General features: G+C 41.0%; 2 protein-coding genes across 8 annotated transcripts in view; both read right to left on the bottom strand.

Annotated features, from left to right (window-relative positions):
* Nucleotides 1-443: 443 nt before the first annotated feature.
* On the bottom strand, nt 444-10,789 carry RNPS1 (RNA binding protein with serine rich domain 1). Of its 4 annotated transcripts, none has more exons than XM_089540243.1 (8): nt 10,706-10,789; nt 8,191-8,383; nt 7,778-7,933; nt 6,249-6,440; nt 4,564-4,666; nt 3,924-4,077; nt 2,375-2,516; nt 444-1,435 (listed from the first exon to the last, which is right to left on the bottom strand). In XM_089540243.1, exons 2-8 carry the CDS (start codon nt 8,259-8,261, stop codon nt 1,330-1,332), a joined length of 924 nt encoding a protein of 307 aa, XP_089396369.1. In that variant the 5' UTR covers nt 8,262-8,383; nt 10,706-10,789; the 3' UTR covers nt 444-1,329. The 4 variants fall into 4 exon arrangements, with proteins under 4 accessions (XP_089396369.1, XP_089396371.1, XP_089396372.1 ...); XM_089540245.1 differs by lacking the exon at nt 10,706-10,789 and adding an exon at nt 10,665-10,689; XM_089540246.1 differs by lacking the exon at nt 10,706-10,789 and adding an exon at nt 10,259-10,355.
* Nucleotides 10,790-11,599: 810 nt separating this feature from the next.
* Nucleotides 11,600-22,096, bottom strand: part of LOC149306285 (uncharacterized) — a 31,728-nt gene continuing 21,231 nt past the window's right edge. For 3 of the 4 annotated variants that reach the window (XM_089540373.1, XM_089540374.1, XM_089540375.1), the window contains exons 11-15: nt 21,197-21,327; nt 20,424-20,534; nt 18,836-19,033; nt 14,498-14,591; nt 11,601-13,324 (exon numbers count right to left, since the gene is read on the bottom strand). In XM_089540373.1, coding sequence (XP_089396499.1) covers nt 13,261-13,324; nt 14,498-14,591; nt 18,836-19,033; nt 20,424-20,534; nt 21,197-21,327 — 598 coding nt within the window. In that variant the 3' untranslated portion in view covers nt 11,601-13,260. Of the gene's footprint in view, nt 13,325-14,497; nt 14,592-18,835; nt 19,034-20,423; nt 20,535-21,196; nt 21,328-22,096 lie in introns of all 4 variants that reach the window. The other variant, XM_089540376.1, reaches the window with a different exon arrangement.

Raw genomic sequence — 22,096 nt, forward strand, 5'->3', positions numbered from 1 at the left:
CTTGAATCCCATATTGGGAGAAAGGAAGGATATAAATTGAATAAATATAGAAGGAAGCAAGTAAATATCCCAACACTTTCCTCATCCTTTAGTTGAGAACTCAGTTGCAAATGGGACATTGTCCTCCAGGGCATGTAAACTTAAGAAGCCTAATACATTTGCAAGGTTCAGTCTTCTGAGAATGTAAAGTTTAAACATTGCTGTCAAGTGAATTAAAAGTCCTGTCCAAATATCAAAATGCTTAGGCAGAGCTTCCTAAGCCATTTCGGATGCATACATATATTGGATTAAAAAACATGGGTGTTTAGGTAAAGAGCAAATATACTTTACGTTTCCCCTCTCTTCAACTTCCTAACTGTCCCTTGACAGTAAACTCCAACATTGCTATTGCAAGATTAAGTGGTTGATGTTTTTAAACAGAAGGCAGCCATCAAACACCTCAATGACAGAATGAGCACATTTATTCAAAACCTGACTGGTTTATTTAACTTTGCCATTCTAAGGTACAAACGCAACCTGACTACAAGATGCTACAAAGTTATACCAAAAAAAAAAAAAACCCAAACATCATATAGCAATGACTGTACAGTAGGCTACAAATCTCTTGCCTTTTAAGCAAACCAAACTTTAGTTACTCCAGTTTGTCTCAAACCACCGTCCCCCCAAAGAAAGGGTCGAAGGAAATCACTTTTCTGCCACTTTGTTTCACATGTTGAAAAGCAAATGTATTTACATCCGGGAAGAAGTGAGAGATGCAGACAATGTACCAAAACTAAGAAAACCTTTTTCAAGTTCTTGGGATGATTTGGGTGAAGAGCTGCAAGTGATACGTCTACATGCTCCCTGTGTTTCTGTTAAACATTTTGTAGGTATTTTCACCATCACAGACAATTCAGCACCTTGTAACTCTATAGAGAGGAGCCCACCTTTGGTGAAAAGTAAACCAGTAATTTGAATTCAAGCTCTGGGAAGAAAAAGGGCATTTTGACACTCTGAAAATGATTTAAACATGTTCCTTACAACATTCCATTTTTTACTTCCAATGGTCTCAATTTGAACTGTCTTAAAAACAGCAGACTATGGACAAATGAAGGCAAGTTTCACACTGAAATAATGCCTCCCAACAGAACCGCTACCTTAAAAAAACCACTTGTGTCAATGAAAGGATGTTAATTCACTGCCCCTTAGGACAAACAGGCTTAGCAAGTCTTCACTTTCCCAGCTTTCATTCCCCCCCCCCCCAATTTCTTATTTTTTAAAGGTACAATTTTAATCTGGATGCACTTTAATTTAAAAAAAGAAGCAGCAGCAGCTGACAAGTCCTGTATTTTATCGGGAAGAATTAGAACTGGAGCGACTGCGGTGCCGCCTTCGGCCGGGAGATCTGGATCTTGATCGTCTGCGAACTGGGGACCTGCGCCTCGGAGACCTGGACCTGAAAGAAAAGGTGGTCCAAAGGGCCATTTTAGTTAGAGTTAGGCCAATTTATTCCTTTTTATTCAGTATAACTCACATTTTATTTCCTAAAACCTTTCTATCCCTTTATCTCAGGGTAGCATATAATAAAAACCCATTTTTGCTGTTTTATATAATGGACATTATCTTACTACATCACTGTATGTAATAGGACTTGAGCATCCACAGATTTTGGTATCCACAACAAAGGGTCTTGGAACCAAATCCCAGCAGACACCAAGGGCCCACTGTATAAATGTAAACATGATAAAAACATACCAACAGTTAAAAACAACTTTAAAAGCTACAATTTAAATGCAGTTTTCAAGTGCTTTGTTATCTTTGTTGAAAGCATTCCTTGCTGAAGGAAAGTAAAACACAAAAGCAGTTTTGTGGATGCATGTGGACACACCGTGTAAGCATCAGATATAAAACCGAAACATAATAAGGGCAATGCTAATATGGTAACAGATATATCTCTGGCTCCAAGAGTGCTTATACTTCCAGTGGCACTTTAGAAGAATCTGGAAGGTGACTCTTAACATTCTCCTGCAACCATATTTCCCAGATTAGCCTTTCATTTTTCCAAGTCTTGTATGTCTCTGTGTGTACTTAGCATCATAGCACCATAAGGCAGAGATTTGTGATGTTGGTTTTGAGCCTCAAACATTCCTTGCAGGCCTATATTGGTTCAATACCTCACATCTGAAGACATTTTGTTTTTACTACAAGATGTTAAAACCTGCACATCCATCAGGATTCAGAATCATGCAATTTGAATGTGACAAAGTATACACACTCACCATTGATACTGCCTCCATGAACTGTTTGGACACAAGACAAAAAAGCTGTAATACCAAAAACTGTAAATAGTTAACAGCCCACCTTTGGCTTATATAGCGCCATTACGACAACTTACCTTCTTCTCATGCGAGGTGGTGAGCGACGCCACATGGGTGGTGGAGGTAACATCCTTCTGGGAGGAGAGAAGCGTCTGGGAGGAAGCCTAGGCCAAGGAGCCAAAACAGCTGTGGCAGTTATCTCCTGACCATCTATCTGTCCTATTGATAATTACAAAAGCAAAATACTTAATACTATTTCCACATCAAAGATCTTGCAGCCACTGTTTTGTTTTAATCTTAAGTACCTCTACAACAGCAGAAAAACTACTCAGTGTCCACATTTTGAAGAGTCAGAGGGACAGGAAATACCACAGTATATATTCCTCAGCTACCAAAAAGAGAGCAGTAAGTTAGCAGGAAAAGGCAGAGATAGGAGAGTGCCACTTACACTGTACATTTGTAATTGTGAAAGCACACTGTACATTTGTAATTGTGAAAGTTGAGATGGTGAGCCTTTTGGGAACAAACATATGTTTCCCATTCATTTAAATATGCAACCAATTTCAATATCTTGGAACAAGAATGTTTGTAATATGGAATGAACCATCCTACAGACCCACTGTCTACATGGAAAAAGGAGTATTAAAGTACTCTGCATTTTTACTCTTGAATTTCAAGTAATTTAGACTGGAGTGGTCAATTCTTTTCAAAACCTCGGGCAAAAACACATTTGGCTGGATTATAGAGATTGCATTAATTAATCATTCTTGTAGACAAAATAGCTACAAAGTGACCTTATAAGAAGCATTAAATACAGTTACAGTAACCACATCCACAGGGCATACATTCCCAGACTTACCATGGATAATGAAAACGGCAGATAATCGCAATCCCTATCTTTAAACAGAGGCTGGATGGCCATCTGTCGGGGATGCTTTGATTGTGAGTTCCTGCATGGCAGGAGGGTTGGACTGGATGGCCCTTGTGGTCTCTTCCAACTCTATGATTTTATGATTCTAAGTTGACCACAGAGTCATTCTGGAGGATATCCAGTGTGACTCTATGGTCAACATCTGGCAGAGGTTGACCAGAATCAGACCGGACCTCTAGATGCCTAGATACCATTTTTTTCTTCAGAAATAATAATAATAATAATAATAATAATAATAATAATAATATTTATTTGTATACCGCCCTATGGGAAACCAATCCGGGCGGTTGACAACAGTAAAATATAAAATACAACAATTAAAAACACTTTATCCCTCCCCCCCTTAAGACAGTATTAAACAGTATAACATATTAAAAACACACTATCAAAGCATAAAAACAACAATTATTAACTAAAACCCCTGATATCCCTCTGTTGATCCTCAACCATCACTAAGATGGGGCCACGGGAGGAATGAGGGAATCAGGGAGATGGGTAAATGAAACAGCAGGTATCAGTACCATGGATCGGGGGGGGGGGGGGGGCATACTATATTAAAATTAATGTATTAGGATTAATTAATGTAGTAACAGTTACAATCTAAAACAGATACAATGCCAGCTGGATACCAGACCAAACAATTCAGCAGACTACATGATGTGTACTCCTAAAGACTTTTGCTTTCTGACACATACCTCCATCCATGTGTTTCAGTGCCTTTTCTGCATCATCTGGATTCTCAAATTCAACATATGCATAACCCTTGGAGAGGTGTGGATTGAGCCTGTCAACCGGCATATCAATCATTTTTATTTTTCCATAAGTAGAAAATATTTCCATTATGTGGTCCTGAAGGAAAAAAATTCACTTAATGACCATGAAAAATTTCAAGCTCTTCAGCCACTGCAACTGAATGTTTGGGGGCATGCAAGCAACATACTCTGCACACTATTTACTAAATTCAGATATTAAGAGATTCCGCTACAGATCTGCTTTCCAGGTTATCCAAACATTACTTAGGTATACTAAATGCACAGCTAATTCTGATAGAGAGCACAGGTAGTGGTGAAACAGTCTTGACTGCAGGTCTAAAGTTCAACACTGGGCATCTCTGGTTCAAAATAATGGGTAGCAGATGTTAAGAAAGATTCTCTGGAGAGTTGCTACTGAAGAGAGTAAACAATATAGGCAAAAAACTGACCAGATATCTTACCATTTCCCTTCTATGGACAATTACTTTTACCAAACACCTAATAATATTACTAAATATGAACTTGGATCTTCAGTGCCAGTATTTTTTTTTTCATCACAACTACATACAGCTCTTGCTGTTACCTTGGTCACGTTTTTAGTGAGTCTCCCAACATGTACTTTGGTGGGTTTGGGTGATGGACTCCTTCTCTTTCGTTCCTTTTCATCTCTTTTGGGTGGCTTAGATCTAGGAGAAATAAAATGAATCACAACTTTCTGACACAGAAATCTGCAACAAATCAGTTCTGTTATTGAGTTATTTACATCATAAAAAGACAACATCTTTTAAATATTGCATATTCTTCACCTGGATTCATGCTACATTTTTAAAACAGCTACTAGGCATTGACAGACAGCAAGGATCATCCTGAATTGATTTCAGTGGAATTTAAGAGTGTCTTTGTTAGATACTATTTACTGAAATCTCAATTCAGAAGCAAACTTTTATGTACTGCAGGCTCCTAAAGATGAATAATTTAGTCAGTCCATATTCTACTCAAAGGCAAGTGTTTAATCACAAATAACAAGCGTATATCAAAAGAAAGGAGAAAGAAGATGAGCTTGGGTTTTAGGGACCAGCATTGACTGTTTGTCCAACACCTTTTGAGGCTGGTGTGCGTGTTTGTTTTTCTCCATCAGCACATGGTCTAAGAGGGTAGGGATATACCTGATCGGATCTCCTGTAGAAGATGGAGCAAATTTGTTTGCTGCTGCTCCAGGGACTAGAACCTGAACCAACAGATTCAAATTACAGTGGAAAATTACACCTAAACATTCATATATGCAATAAAAAGGGCATCTCCCTAAACAGAACCTATTATTGAACATGCTCAAGATCTGAACATGAAGAAGATGGATGTGACTGGACTAAGTTGTCCATCTCATGTTCACAACTGCTTCCAAATCAACGATGCATCCCTTTTCAAACCACATTTCTTTAAATTACAGAGCACTCAGAAAGTATGAGTATACTGTGTGGCCCTACTGAAATTTATTAAAGTGATAGTTGTCAGTATACTTGCATTCTCTACACAAATTATTGAGTAACTGAACTTCCAGTAAATAATTTTGATTTCTCTACCAATAGCTTTAACTTATAAAAATTAGAAACATCCTAAATACCGTAGTCTTTCTCAGTAGAAAGTTTCCATAAGGATTTTGGGAAGGACCACATCTTCATGGAAAAGTACATTTTGCATACAACAGGTCTTAGATCCATTCCCTGCTACTTCCAGACAGTTCAAGGAAAGATGCCAGACTGAAACCAATAGGAACTTCTCCAGTTCATTTGGATCACATAGGGGCAAATCTCATCTTCCTGATGTTGCTGACCTACAACTCCCATAATACCTAGCCAACATAAGCAGTGGGGAATGACGATGGGACGTGCAGCCCATAGCATGTGAAGAAGGCCTCACTTGCCCACTCCAGCTTTAGACGGTAACAAGACAGGTAGCCCAGCAATCTACATACATACTGCAGCAGCAGTTTCACATACACACAAAGCCCAATTCCAACTTACTTCTAGTATCTCATACTGAACGTTAAGCCAGGCCAAAGGAGATTAAGTAAACAAAGCACCTATGTGGGGAAACCCCCCTAGATATGTCATCAAATAATTCTACTGAAGAGCTGTTCAAAACACCCCACCAATGAATTCACCTAAGAAAGTATGAAATGCTATGACTGCATGCACTATATGTCTGAAAAAATACTTTATAAAGCTTTAAGACTTTATAAACACCAATCCACAGGTAATCCCAACTCACTTTGAAGGAGATCGTCTCCTGTTGTCATGCCTGCGTCTAGAAGGGCTTGGGGAGCCTGAAGAGCTGCTGGAACTGGAGCTACGAGAACTGCTAGAGCTTCCAGAACGGCTCGATGCAGAAGAAGAACTAGACCCACTGCTAGAGCCAGTGCTGGAGCTTGAACCCGAACTGGATGTGGAACTAGACCGAGACCTAGCAGAAATACATATGAATGGGTCATGTACATTACAGTCAAATCTCTGTATTCACTGATTCCTTATCCAAGGCTTGGAAAAAAGGGAGGGAGAGAGAAGAGGTATAAATTCTAAATAGCAAACCTTGATTATGCCATTTTATGCAAGGGCACCATTTTACTATGCCACTGTATTTAATAGCACTCGAGCATCCACAGATTTTTGCTATCCATGGGAGGTCCTTGAACCAAACCCCAGCATATATCAAGGGCCCACTGTACATGGAAACAAGTCTCTGAATGACAGTATCCTCAAAATGTGTGCCGAGAACACCACACTCTCAGCTTAGTGCTGCTCCAGTTCCTAACTGTCAACTTTTCTATGGCCCTATACACACAGGCCAAAATAAAGCTGCTTCACGTCACTTTGGAGGTATGCTGTTTCAATGATGCATTGAATCTGCACCAAAGCTGCACTCCAGTCCTTAGGACTGGAGCGGGGCTTTGGTGCAGCTTCTGGACTCTTAGGACGCATGTATCATTTAAACAGCATACCTCCAAAGTGACCTGAAGCAGCTTTATTTTGGCCGGTCTGTATCAGTATGTTGTGTTCAGACAAGGCTTTTTAATAATAAGTGCCAATGTATTCTGAGCTGGGCCACACAAATACTGATGTGCTCGGCACTTGAATCTGGAATGAGGGACTAGTATCAAATATTTTTCCCTTTATTGATCCTTCACTTTTATGGGGTAGAACAAGGTGTATCTTTCCAGACTTTCCAACAGCCCCACACTGCTGGGTATTTCATAGGAAGGGTACAAGGGAGACAGTTCCAACCTCTTACAAACACAAACAGGACACAACTTGCAGGGGTGTTTTAGTTGCATATTCTTGTACAGCAGCAGGTTGAAATGGAAGGACAATGTGGCCCTCTCCTATTCTACAATTCTATGTATACATAGTACAGTAAGCCAGTTTCTGTTAACTATGGTTTGTTGCTTTAGTTAGTGCCCCAAATAAACCATGGCTTCTGTTTCTGTCCCACCCTTTCTCAACTCAAATTTCTGACTAAGATCACAAGCTAGCAAAAAGCCAAAATTGCAGAATCAAACACAACAGGTCATGGTTTAGATAAGCCAGCTTGTAAACCAGCAAGAAACCATGAATTCAGACTGTGCTTGCAACAAACCATACCATGATTTGTAATGTGAAAGCACGGTCACAATGCATTTCCATCCTCTTTCTCTGAACATAGACATGCTTTTAACTAACAACTGGCTAACAGTCCTTGGAAGACCTCACCCACAACATGTATTTTAACAAACCCCAGGATTTACAAGTAGTAACTCTACTCACCTGGTACTACTGCTGCCAGTGGAAGCACTGCGCCTTTTTCGAGTTTTGTCACGCCCGCGATCCTTCTCACTCGACTCTTTTGTGGCTGGCTTCTCCTTCGACCTATCCTTGGATTTTTCTTCGCTCCGGTCCTTCCGCTTGGTTGGAGAGGGAGCCCTTTAATGGACAGAGGTTTGGAAATTTCATTCCCCACAATTTCAGTTACAAACAAAAATAGAGCCACTGTGACGCTGGCAGAAAGGTGCAGATACATTCCCCAGCATTTACATTATGGAGCAGCTTCACAAAATAAAGCCAACGATGTGAGGTAAATATGCATATTATGGGGGGGGATGCATTTCTAAACCCTCATGATTGTTAGGAAAGGCTATTAAATTGCAGAGACTTTAGGTCTTGAAAATTCAGACAGTTACCTAGTGCTGGACTTTTTATTATTTTCTTTGATGCCTAGCAAACTCTTCTTTTTCATTCCTGACAGCTCCATTTTCCCCTTCCGAGTCCAAAAGTGGCACTGTTGGGGGCCTCACTTATCTGAAAGCTTACTTCTAACTCCTTGATTCTGAGAAACGATCCCTAAAGCGAGTGCAATAAACGCCAAAGAGCAGCCTAGTAACAAGATAAAAGGGTTGAGAGACAATTAACATACAGGCAAGAGGAAGAAACCTGGTTTGCAAGCATATGAATTACTGAGACACACTGTTCATGCAAAGCATCATAGTTAGTCATTGCATGTCCATTATAAAGAATCACCCAGCAGGAAAAAACCACACCTGCGTACACAAGGTTTTCATTCTAGACACCCAATATCATAACAAGAGCAAACTAGCTCTTTTTCAAACTTTATATCATTTCTATATACTCCTTTCCAGGCAAGCGTTCTCTGAAGATGCCAAAGCCACAGATGCTGTCGAAACGTCAGGAAGAAACTCTTCCAGAACATGGCCACAGAGCCCGAAAAACCCACAACCAACTATATCGTTTGTTTACTGGGCGAAGAACGATTACCGCAATGGTTCTCCCACATTCTCCATCTTCAGTATCCAAACTGCCAGAATTCTTTTTGAATTCTTTACATAGTTCCTTATGAAGTCTCGTTTCATTAATATGTTTAAATACTAATTGTAGCCAAGCATGACTCTGTAGATTACAGAGGACATTTTCTGCAGCCGTTCCCAACTTATGGAATGGCCAATTGGATGAGATCGGTCAAATTGCCAATCTAGAGAGCTTCAAAAAAGCCATTAAGACGGATCCCTTCTGCCAGGCCTTCCTGGAATAAAATACTCAGCCACCAATAAGACTTCCTCATTTATCGAACTCTGCCCATGGCTATTGTTTGGATTTTAAAATGTTAGTTTTGGTTTTATACTGTTCAATCTTGTTTTAAGGGGGGGGGGTACTATGTATATATGGATATAGTTTAGTCTGTTGTATGCCGCTTTGATGGCTTGGCAAACAGCGGGACAAAAAGAGCTTAAAACCAAGTCTTCATTGTATAGATGAGCCTCTGGCAGTAGCACTAAACTGGTTACTTTATTTAAATATTGGAAGGGATGTCATATTGATGAGGGAGCAAGCTTGTTTTCTGTTGCTCCAGGGAATAGGACCCAAAGCAATGGATGCAAGCTCCAGGAAAAGAGATTCCTCTTAAACATTAGGAGGAGCTTCCTGAGAGTGAGGGCTGTTCGATAGTGGAACACACTCCTTCCTTAGAGGTCTTCAAACAGAGGCTGGATGGCCATCTGTCCGGGATGCTTTGATTTAGATTTCCTGCATGGCAGAAGGGGGTTGGACTGGGTGGCCCTTGGGGTCTTCCAACTCTATGATTCTATGGCTCTATACAGACAGGCCAAAATAAAGCTGCTTTGGGTCACTTTAGAGATATGCTGTTTAAAAGATGCATGTGTCCTAAGAGTCCGGAAGCTGCACTAAAGCAGCACTCCAGTGCTTAGGATTGGATCATGGCTTTGGCACAGCTTCTGGACTCTTAGGACACATGCATCTTTTAAACAGCATATCTCTAAAGTGACCCAAAGCAGCTTTATTTTGTCCTGTCTGTATGGGGCCGTTGTTAGCCAAAGTAACTCCTTATGGGCCTTGGCCGCTGTGGGCTCAAGGTTTTCTCCATACAAACAATGCCAGCTGCAACCTCCTGGCTCATCGAAGAACTGGCAGTCCTATAATACTGCATGTCCCCAACCTGGAAAAAGGACACATGGGCAAAATCCCAGCCAAGCTGCGTGACTCCAGAAGATGGGAGGAGAGCAAAGAGAAGGCAAATGGGGAAGATAGCCAGAAATCCTGCTCTGCTCACTTAGCGTGAATAAAAGAATACATGCACAGCATGTATCCCCAATTGGGAATAAAGCAGTGCATGAAAATGTCCCCCGCGTTGAGGGCAGCACTTTGCAAGGGCTCTTCCGCTTGCTTAGTTCCCTATAAGGCCACGCGTTCCGAGAAGCAGGGCTTTCCAATGCCAACCTGTGGTTCCCAAGCTCCAGGCCCTTTTGGACTTCAGCTCCCAGAAGCCTCAGCCCTCTCGGCCAATAGCCTGGGGTTGTGGGAAGCGGAGTCCCAAAGGACTGGAAAGCCAGAAATAGGAAATGGAGGGCAAGAGGCGCGAGGGGTTTCTCCTGGGTCCCCCACTAAAAAAAAAGGCAAAAAGGGGCGGGGCAAGGCGAACTCTCGCGAGAAGTGTTCCCCTCCGTGAAAATTTACTAGGAGCGGCCTAGCGGGTGAGCCTGGCCTGGCGGTGAGGGGGGACTTGGCGGCCGGTCCCCCCTCAACGCCAGGCCAGGCTCAGGCTCACCCACTAGGCCGCCCCTCCAAGAAGCCCCTTCCCTTTCACCCAGGCGCCCTTCGAGGCTTCCCGCCGCCCGCGCCTCACCGGATGGCGATGGATTGCAACCGGCCCCCGCCGCTACTTACATCCTCTCAGAAAACCAACCGCCGCTGCCTTATGATGATGCGCAATGGGCGCCCGCGCCAGAGTGAGCCTGCGCACGCTGATGACGTCAGAGACTCCTCAAAAAGGGCGGGAAGCCCGACCCGCCGTTTCTATGGTTACGGGCCTACTTTCCACTCCCCCTCCCATCCACTTATGGCGATTCCCTTTGGGACTTCATCTCCCAGAATTCCTGCTTATTGGCTCTGGTGACTGGTGCCTCTGGGAGTTGAAGTCCCAAAACCTGAAGAACCAATGTTTGGGATATTTCTACCCAAAAGGGAACCCTATAATGGGGTTTTCTTGGCTAGTTTTCCTCAGAGGAGATGTTTAACCATGGCCTTTCCCCTGAAAGGCTGAGAGAGTGTGACTTGCCCACGTCACAAGGCAACATCTTGACAAAACGCAGGCCTGTGGCTTAATATCATCTGAGGCTGAGAGTGTGTGACTTGCCCACAGAACATCACATACATACATGCTTTATTGGGTCAATGAGCAGCAAGATTTAAAAGGGATACAAAACACAGTCCGTAAATATGACAACGAACTTCAAAGTGACACACAAAATAAAAGCAAAGAATAATAGTAGAGCACACTGAAAACCTCCTGTGTAGTAAAACTACCAAATCTCAAAAGCCTATCAAAATAAAAAGGTCCCTAAAAAGACAGTGAAGGAAGAGCCAGCCTCTCTAGTAAGGGACTTCCAGACTCTGGGAGCAGCCACCAAGAAGGCCCTGTCCTGCATTCCCATCAAACATGTCTATGAAGGGGGGATTAAAGAGAAGGGACTCCCTGAAGGTCTTAGAGCTTCTGTGGGATCATATGGGGAGATATAATTCTTCAGATACCTTGGACTCAGCAGGATTTGCACTTGCATAGTTCTGAAGTTCACCCCTGAATAAAATAAAATTCTCTTTAGCCAATGGCTACATTTGCTTCCTGTTAAGATACCCTCTGAATGCCTCCATTATGTGCAGTGCAGAATTATCAGAAACCAGAGGTGACAAGCTACAAGTAACACACCTACCCATGAACATAACAAACACTTCAGAACTAAAGTAGTTTGTGGGAACATAGTTACTTTATTTGTGTAATTCGTAACATCCTCTCTTTGCTCTCAGTTTTTGTGTGTGGACTTTTTCAGTCTTTAGGTCATCATTCTCTTATCACGAGCGGAGCACCCTTCCTCAAAAATAACAACAATAAGCAAGTAGCACAAAATGTCTTTTTTTTAAAACACTGTAACATATAACAACACATTCTTCAAGCACAATAACAGGAATGAATTTAAACAAGTAGCTTTGTAAAGTTTGGGAATCCACAATCTTTGCTTCCCTTGTGAAAGCAAGTATCTCTTGCTTTAGGGCAGGAATGGGTACCCACTGGCTCTCCCCCACGGTTTGCACTTCAGCTTCCTTGGGAAGGCCAACCCATTGATCAGTGCCTCTGGGAACTGATGTTCAGGACACTTGGAATGTCAAAGTTTCCCCACCCTGGGAGCAGAGGTATTGATATGGGGTAACACCAACCCAAATAACAACATGGGTTTTCACTAAGCACATGGTCCTGGTGCTCTACGAACTGGTTCCACTTGTTTACAGTGGGCCCTGCAATAACTGTAACCACATTGTCCTTCCTTGTAGTCTTTATCTAGTCCCAACAAGCTCCATTTTTGTCATCTGATGCTTGCCCCTTCATTCCCCAGCTTTAACACACAACACCAAAAGGCTTAAAATTTAACATGTTTTTAGGTACATTCATAAACACAACTATCTTGCAAGTCCCACTGCTGTTAAAGGGCACTGGATGCTGCCTTATGCCAGGTCACACCACAGGTCTTGACTACTCCAGTGTAGTACTGTCAATTCTGACTAGAAGTAGCTTTGCTGGATCTCAGGCAGGAAAAGTTTTCCAGCGCTACCTGATTCTAACTGGAGATGCCAGAAGTTGAACCCAAGGCTTTCAGCATGCAAAGTATGTCTTCTCCCTAAGAGCCCCCTTTCCCACAAAATATGTAGGCTTGATCAGCCACCATTTTACTTAACCTCCCTTCTCATGACCCAGTCTGAATTACACTAAGCAGCAGCTTCACTACAGGGTCTTAAGCAAGATGTCTTTCCTAACACAATCCTTTTTTTAAAAAAACTTGAAATTGAACTCAGGACCTTTCGCACATCAAATCAGTGTTCTTCTGCCACCAGCTGCAAAGGCACCAGCATCTCCTTTGTTCAAGAGATGAATAATAAAGCCACATGCACAGGTGGGGGCAAAATCAGAGATAGCCTCCACAAGCTTTCCATTGCAAATGCAACAGAAGAGGGGACCAAAGTAGAAGATATCCTGGAAATAAAAGTGAAGTTGTTATTTTAAACATGGGTATCAAAATAATTATCATCATAATAAATAGTCCCAGGGGTTTGAAATGAATGAAGAGTGTTACATTCTTGGTCATCTGTGCAAATGCCAAACAACTAAAACAGTTACTGTTCTTCATGAGTTCCAGAAATAGCATTTTTCTGGTAAGTGAGTTCTGGCCATGTCAGATTTCTGCCATTATTTCGCAGCGGTCGTTCAACTCGATGGTGGTGTAATTCTGTGGACGTCTGGAAAACATGAGAGGAAATACAATGATCTGTATGACTTGTATTTGTTTAATTAGGCCGAGAGCAAGAAATGACTGCAAACTGCATTGAAACAGCTCCACTGAGTATACAATGTCTCCAATATTTGCCAATGAGAAAAGGTTGCCATGAGAATATACATTTAGGAATACTACATACACTGCCCTGTTTCTCCCATAAAATACTAGTAGCTGTCAAATTGTGAATATTTGTAGAATTTGGTTGTAGAAATTGGAATTTATGCCCGAAGCCTACCAATAGCCTCAGCGAAGCAGCTTTCATAGTCATTGGTAGGTTTGGAGAGGACAGTGGTGGGTATTCCTGGGCAGGCTGCCCTTTCACCCACATGATAGCCTGCTGCCCTCAGACACAGTGGTATAATAATAATAATAATAATAATAATAATAATAATAATGATAATTTATTTCTATTCCACCTTTTCCTCACAGAACCAAGGCGGATTACAACAAAAGCAGTGGAAGACACTGCAGAAGTAAATGTCTTGCAGAAGAGAGAAAGGGAGAGATATACACTTAATTAATTATACAGCGTATGATACAATGTGATTTAAGTTAAAGCAGCTTCAACAACTTCATTTGCGTTAAGTCTACTTCAATCATGCATAAAGATAACGAAGACCTGATTTGCTGATGGGAGATGGCAGATGAAAGAAATAAAACCTGCTTTATGCTTCAGGCTTATTGCACTGTATTTTCCTACTGATAAGAAGACAGAAAAGTTTGAGTATATGGCTTCTTTATATTCCTCCTCCTGAATGATTGTAGCAGTCAGTTTCCTAATGTTCCCATCAACCTAGAGGTTTCTGTCCCTGAGACAAAACTGGCACATTGGATGCTTACTATGAAGAACCATTCTTGTATGCAGAAGATTTCAGAAGATCCTGGATTTCATTATCTCCTGTCACTGTCCAGGAAAACAGTTTGTTTGATCTGATTTATATAGATCAGCCACTAGCTCTATACAGCTGCTTCCTCAGTCTTTGGGACTTAATTATTATTAAGTTGCATGAAGCTAAATTGCAAAATTTAATACAGATTCTGTGCTTTAACACAGAACAAACTGTTGGGAACAAGAAGAGATAACCTCTTCTATCATACATTATATTATTTCTGAAAGGGATTCTGAGCCTCTTACCTTTTGATCCAATAAAATGCTACACCAGCTAACAGCAGTGCTAATAAGATGGAGCCCAAAACAGTCAGCGCAATCTCCCATGCTTGCAAGGAACCTGTAAAAAATGATGGTGGATGGAAGAAGACACAAGAGGGAATTAATTTATTTGCATTAATATGCTCTTTTGGAGCTCACTCTTTCCAGGCCAAGCCACTAAAAAGGTTGGGGTGTTCATTTTGGTAGCCATACAGTAGAGACTTTATTTTGAAAATGTAAGGAGCATACATATGAGGGCAGCATATAAAAGAGAATTCATGGCAGAAGAACCACCTCTTCCTAACCTGGGGTTAGGAGCTTTTGATTTTGGGGGTTTGACTCCCAGAAGCCCACACTAGCATGGCCAAGAGTATCATGTGAGTTGCAGGGACGTAGCCAGGATTTTAGGAAGGGGGGGCGGGTCCAGACTATGTGCTACCATTATAATGGGGCTTGGGTGCGATGGCGCAGCAGCACACACCATTCATTTTTCTAATGGAAGGGGGGGGTCCGGACCCCAAGATCCCCCCCTTGGCTACGTCCCTGTGAGTTGTAACCTAAAAGATTGGGGGGTGGGGTGGCTAGGTCATGCTGGACTCACGACTAACTCAGTGGTAGTGAGGACCTTTCTTTTTATTATTATTCCATAGTCCTTTTTAATGGTCCTCTGTTGTTCTTTTGTAGTTTCTTTCTCATTACTTTCAATAAGGGGGCAAATAATAATAATAATAATAATAATAATAATAATTTATTTATTTCCTGCCTCTTCTCAAGGCTCGAGGTGGGGTACAACATATTAAAAGGCTGATACAATTCTGCTCTTTGTCAGAGGAATGAAAGGTATTCAAATACAGCAAACTCAAGGCCACTCCAGTGCAACCATTACTGCTGAAGGAAGGACCCAGGAGTAATGGCAATGGAGCTCTTGGCTCTCACAATAAAATCACCTATCCCCATCTGTGGCCTACCTATTACTAGGGAGAGTATTGAGAAACTCAGCTAGTAGATGGCAGAGAGGAATTGCAGCAGTCCCCTGCTCCCCGCAACACCCTGTTCTTCCTGAGCTCTCCAATTCATTCTCCTTTGTTAGGGGATGCCATTGTGAATAGAGCCACATAGCCTGCCCTATCAACTAGACCATTGGCCCAAGTGACGTGGAGGATGCATCCTATTACCAAATGCTTAAATGCTGTTCAGTTGCCAGTTTAATCAGCTTCTGTACATGAAATTACTAGGGGCACTCTTCCTAGTCTTTTGTCTCAGGCAGCTAGACGTCTTGGTAGGGTCCTGCACTCTGAAAAGGTTGAAAAAGGACGTGCACAGTACACAAGAGCCCTTTAGTTCCCTTCTTGGGGCACTCAGGATTGCTCCCATAAATTTAAGAGGAGAGAATCCAGTGAAATAAGGAGGGAGGCACTCACATATGGATGGTTATTATCTTGCAAATTTACTGTTGCAAACATTCTTTTTGGCAATGGATGCATTTTATTTCTCAAATTATAGTGGTCCCTTCACATGCGCTGGGGTTAGGGGTGAAGGACCCCCATGAATGTGGAAAAACTGCAAATATAAAAACACTATTCTTTTTACCTCTCTAGGAATATCCAGGTCCTCCAGTGCAACTCTGCCAGAGGTTGATCATAGAATCATGTTGGAGGAGCTACAAATACCTAGCAACTTCTATCTTCTTCATCACAACTCTAGGTCAACTTCTAGCTGAATTGTGCTGGAGGACCTAGAGGTTCCTAGAGCGAAGATATTAATCAAAACTGCAAATAATCAGATTAACAGCAGTCAAAGCCACAAATGTAGAGGGACAACTGTATTATGTATGCAATCCAGAATGGTTCATCAATTATTTGCTTTTAGTTCCTGTATATATTCATGTATAAGTCTGGAAATCTTAGTCAAAAAATTGACCCCAAAAACATGAGTTGATTTATCCTTGTGTCAATGTAAGTACTGTACTTTAACCCATACACACACACATACGCCATCCCCTGGTGAAAGGCAAGAGTGTAATCTGTTCTGAAAGCACTAAATTCTTTGGCATTTTTTGTTGGTTTGTTTCATCCTTTGGATTCTTTGTTACATGACTCTAAATTTTATCCTAGACTTAACCATAGGTCATATCAAAAGCCATAATTCTGGTCCCTAACCCTGCAATTAACTCGTACATGAGGCCAACTTATAGCCGTGTATATAAATACAGTATGTCATATGCACCAAAAATCAGATTTTCCCAAACAACTGCCTATCCCAATAAGGTTGCACACAAACCAAAGCAGCTGTGATTAAGTAAATTACTCAGTCACTGTTATTAAGAATTCCTTTTAGATCATGTAACAGGTTAACATTATATCAAATGTCCTTATGATTGACTTCACCTTCAAGAGGTCAATTCACTTCAGAAGGTTTGTACGTATAAATAAATAGATGAAATAGGATCTTCCAGGATTGGTTAGGTTATAAGAATGTCAAGGTATACAAATCTCGTGATTCTGAATAATCTACCTGTCTATCAGAAAGATAACAGAAAGCAACAAAAAGGGATAAAATATACCTTTTCTGTGAATAATCCTGAAAAAATTGCAAGTACCATTTCTTTATCGGGCTGGGACCATCACTGAATCATAGCATACTCAGATCACCTTGTCAAGAATCTTGTCAGATCACATCATGAGTTTGCAGACATATTTCTTGGAAGCCTCTGGCTTTTCTCCACACTCATGAGATCTAGAAACTTGTTCCTTTTGAAATTTGAGGCAGAGAGCCTTACAGACTAAATACAGAAATTGGGAAATTTCCTCTCCTGGTGTACAACTCCCAGAATCCCACAGCCAGCATGACCACTGTCCATGAAAGGAAGGGGGAACAGCTTGTGCCAAGACATATTTTGTCCTCAAGAATGCCATCCTCTCCTATTATAGAATCATAGAATCGTAGAGTTGGAAGAGACCACTAGGGCCATCCAGTCCAACCCCCTGCCATGCAGGAAATCCAATTCAAAGCATCCCTGACAGATGGCCATCCAGCCTCTGTTTAAAGACCTCCAAGGAAGGACACTCTATCACCTTCCGAGGAAGTGCATTCCACTGTCGAACAGCCCTTACTGTCAGGAAGTTCCTCCTAATGTTCAGGTGGAATCTCTTTTCCTGTAGCTTGCATCCATTGTTCCGGGTCCTGTTCTCTGGAGCAGCAGAGAACAAGCTTGCTCCCTCTTCAATATGACATCCTTTCAAATATTTAAACAGGGCTATCATATCACCTCTTAACCTTCTTTTCTCCAGGCTAAACATCCCCAGCTCCCTAAGTCGTTCCTCATAGGGCATGGTTTCCAGACCCTTCACCATTTTTGTCGCCCTCCTTTGGACACGCTCCAGTTTCTCAATGTCCTTTTTGAATTGTGGTGCCCAGAACTGGACACAATATTCTAGGTGGGGCCTGACCAGAGCAGAATACAGTGGCACTATTACTTCTCTTGATCTAGACACTATACTTCTATTGATGCAGCCTAAAATAGCATTGGCCTTTTTAGCTGCCGCATCACACTGTTCACTCATGTTCAACTTGTGGTCTACTTGGACTCCTAGATCCCTTTCACACGTAGTTTCATTCAGCCAGGTGTCACCCATCCTATATCTGTGCATTTTATTTTTCCGCCCTAAGTGCAATACCTTACATTTCTCTGTGTTGAATTTCATTTTGTTAGCTTTGGCCCAGCTTTCTAGTCTATTCAGGTCGTTTTGAATCTTGATCCTGTCCTCTGGGGTATTAGCTATTCCTCCTAATTTGGTGTCATCTGCAAATTTGATAAGTATGCTCCCAATTCTGTCATCCAGGTCATTGATAAAGATGTTGAATAGCACTGGGCCCAGGACAGAGCCCTGTGGGACCCCACTGGTCACTTCTCTCCAGGATGAAAAGGAGCCATTGTTGAGCACCCTTTGGGTTCGGCCGGTCAACCAATTACAGATCCATTTAACAGTTCCTTTGTCTAGCCCACATTTTACAAGCTTGTTTGCAAGAATGTCATGGGAAACCTTGTCAAAGGCCTTACTGAAATCAAGATATACTATATCCACAGCATTCCCTTCATCTACCAAGCTGGTAATTTTATCAAAGAAAGAGATCAGGTTTGTCTGGCATGACTTGTTTCTCTGAAACCCATGTTGACTTTTTGTGATTATGGCATTGCCTTCTAGATGTTCACAGACTCTCTGTTTAATGATCTGCTCCAGAATCTTTCCTGGTATTGATGTCAGTCCATCCTCTTCCACATGCAATCTATCGAACATTCTGGCTGTGTTCCTATTAACTCACCTTCAGACCACAGTGCTGTTGCACTTGGAGAGGAGCATGTTGTCTTCCCTTTGAAGAGTCTTCTTTCCATAGGAAATGGGTGGGGACTTGCAGACAAGCTAGACCGCCACTGGATAAACAGCTGTAGCTGTTCTGGTGATGTGGCCCATACCTGGCCCGAGAGTTTCAGGATGGAATGAAGGCAGGTAAAATTAAGCCCTTGGAAGACAAAAAATATTTTTTAAAAAGGAAAGAGGTGGGTTGGTTCAGTTCAGAAGTCATAATCCCTCAATTACACACAGTGAGAAGAAAGCTGATCGAGAGAAGCTTCTCTCCATCTCATTAGACTAAAAATGGAGTGGAGTTATCTACTGGAGATGAATGGTGGGGGAGACGAGATAGATAAACAGAGATTTCTTTAACTGTGGAATTTGCTACTATCCGGTAATAGTTGCCAACCTCGATGACTTTCAAAGGGATCTGGACAAGTTCACAGAGATTGTGGCTGTCGCTAGATAATACTTCAGCTGCAGACACACACATACACAAACTGCAGTAGCAGAGGTTGCATTTGTCTGTGTATAAATTGCTAAGGAGCGTAAGAAGAAGCATGCAATTGCACTCATGTCCTACTTGAAGGTTTCTCAGTGGCACTGGTTGGTCACAATATGAACAGAATTAGAACAGACAGGCCTTTGGTTTAACCCAGTATCACTCTGAACTTCTTTTTTAAAAAAAGAGATAGGGAAAGAATTATAACTTACTGAATCTAGCATGAAGTGTAGTACTAAAAATGTATGAAATGAGGATACACATAGAACTCTATGATTCTATTTTTCTAGATGGACATAATGGGACACAATGCCTTTTGTCCCTTCAAGGACAGCTTCATCTCCCCCCCCCCTTTTTTTTTTTTCTTTTCTTATTCAGATAGTTCACACACCTGCCTTCATATTGAATGCTTATTCATTCAATGGTTCTCCTACAATTCTGGGGTAACTGTCCACTTCTTTTTTTTTACTATTTGTATGATTATAAACTGAAAACCCATCCTAAGTACCTAACCTTTTATTTCTTCAGCAATACCTTTTGTTTTGAAGCTTTGGGGAGAGGGTGTTTCATGATGTCATGGGCACTTGCCAATCATAGAATCACAGAATAGTGCTCTGCATCGCCCCTTCTGCTTAAAACTAGCAGAATGTCAATTCTTCCTGAGCTTGATCTTTGAGAGAAAAATATATTTGGGACTGCAACTTTTCACTGCATGATGGATCCTCTTAATATGCATGTTGTAATCCATTTCAAGCCTGATGCTATATTAGACCATCTGTGATGGTAATCATTATAGTGACTGATCCAACAGCAATAACAAGAAGGAGTACAGCTCCTGTCACCCAGCCGTTTGCTATACTCACCATAGGTGAGTGGGAGCTGTAACTCCCCCAAAATCTGGAAACCTAGGCAATTCACTATCCCTGTTTTCAAGAAATACCATACATAGAAAATGGCAACCCTATTTTATACAATCCCTGCTCCAGGAAGAGCATTCCTTCCCTACAGACTAGGCAGAAAGCAAATCTTATGGTGTTACTTTACATTTGATACAGACCTTGTATATAACATGAGGACACACCGCAATGACAACTCTCTTCCATTGATCTTACTAAAGTTTGTTGGAGACTAGCCAGAATCAGTGCATTTTGAGGCCACATGGAACAGTCTAGCAGGAAGAGAACAAAAGATTAATGATATTACAGAGATCCCCTCAATATCCATTCCAAATGGTGTATTTCACACAAACACTTGGCAGAAAGGACTTACAGTCTATTTTAAGACCAAAAACAAAAAAACAAAAAACCGAAAAACAAAAACCTATTTCAATTGGAAAATTCAAAGCAGAGAATTATCTGCAATTAAGGGTCTAGTAGTACATAAGCAGAAATTATTTGTGGGCATGCACATGTAGGTTTCTGCACAAATTCAAAATTCTTGAATCAAAGCATACAAGTGGAATCACAGTAAAAACTAGACATATGTTTTAAAATATGGAGATATAAAAAGGCTAGGCATATATTAATTAAATTTGTGATAAAAATATAAGTTTATTTGCAGACAGTAACTTTCACTTGTACTGTTATCAGTGAGAAGCATCTAGAACTGAGTTTCCCCCTCAGTACCTAAGTTTTCAATACATAAGGAAGTTTTGACAATGGGGAACATTCAAATATGCAATTCACTACCTGCTATCTAAAGTAGTACAATTCATCATTTTATTCACATTGCCTGTCTGCTATCATTTTCTGGATAGGCTTAGATAAAGAGAACATCAGCACTATTTTAAACCTTCTTTCATTTCTGATGAGAGAGAAAAAATTATCTTACTGAATGTCAGCAGGCATATCTCAAGATCCAGGGAAAGAGAATCCTGAGGACACACATTCTCTGTGCCAGATGTGGAATTAGAGACAGCAAAGGTTTCTTTGCAGGAAGAACAGCGGCTCAGGGAGAACAGTCTGCCACAGAAACAGCAAATCTAATGCTTCTTTTTTCAATAAAAGTTAAAGTACATTTACCCATGGATAAATCGACTCAGTTTTTTGGGGGGTCAATTTTTAAACTAACGTACAATTTCTAGACTTATACATACCGTAAGTATATACAATAAAACCTATTTGTAAGTCTCTGTTCATGTCTTCTACAGAATTAATCTCAGAAGGTTGTTCTTATTAATTTCCCCACTTATTTTACTATAGTGGTATCACATATTTCCAGTCTGTTTTATATTTTCCCAATGTTTTGTTATCTAATTGAATTGTTAATTTGTCCATCTTGGTCATACCATATAATTTTAAAAGCCACCCATCTTCTGAGGTTATTTTTGAATTTCCCCATCTTTTAGCACACACTATTCTATATAATATCCCTGCTGCTAAAATCATATATAATAAAGTTCTCCAGAACTTTCCCTTCATTTGAGTACCTATGGGTTAGTTTGGGGAAAAAAAGATCAAAATTGTCTTGGCTGATGGTGAGAGGACTTTGATATAATAATAATAATAATAATAATAATAATAATAATAATTTAGTTTGCAATTTTTTTCAAAGTCCTCTCACCATCAGCAAGGCCGAATGAATATTAAAGTCTGTCCACCCATATATCCACTACATGGAGCCTTTGCCTTATTCAAAACCATGGAATAACTGCGCAAAAGGTTATCCCAGCAGGAAGTTATTCACACTGAAGTTTAGGAGAACTGGACTAAAAAGATGTTTCTGAAACAG

Source organism: Sceloporus occidentalis, unplaced genomic scaffold (assembly GCF_023333645.1).
Source record: "Sceloporus occidentalis isolate IW3139 unplaced genomic scaffold, rSceOcc1.0.p SCAF_10, whole genome shotgun sequence".
NCBI classification, from domain to species: domain Eukaryota; kingdom Metazoa; phylum Chordata; class Lepidosauria; order Squamata; family Phrynosomatidae; genus Sceloporus; species Sceloporus occidentalis.

What these genes read in the sequence shown, in the direction of transcription:
- RNPS1 (XM_089540243.1), bottom strand. Translation starts at nt 8,261, where the DNA reads ATGGAGCTGTCAGGAATGAAAAAGAAGAGTTTGCTAGGCATCAAAGAA. An exon ending in AATAAAAAGTCCAGCACTAG is followed by an intron (nt 7,934 to 8,190) that starts GTAACTGTCTGA and finishes TGTCCATTAAAG; the next exon opens with GGCTCCCTCTCCAACCAAGC. An exon ending in CCACCTCGCATGAGAAGAAG is followed by an intron (nt 1,436 to 2,374) that starts GTAAGTTGTCGT and finishes CTTTTCTTTCAG; the next exon opens with GTCCAGGTCTCCGAGGCGCA.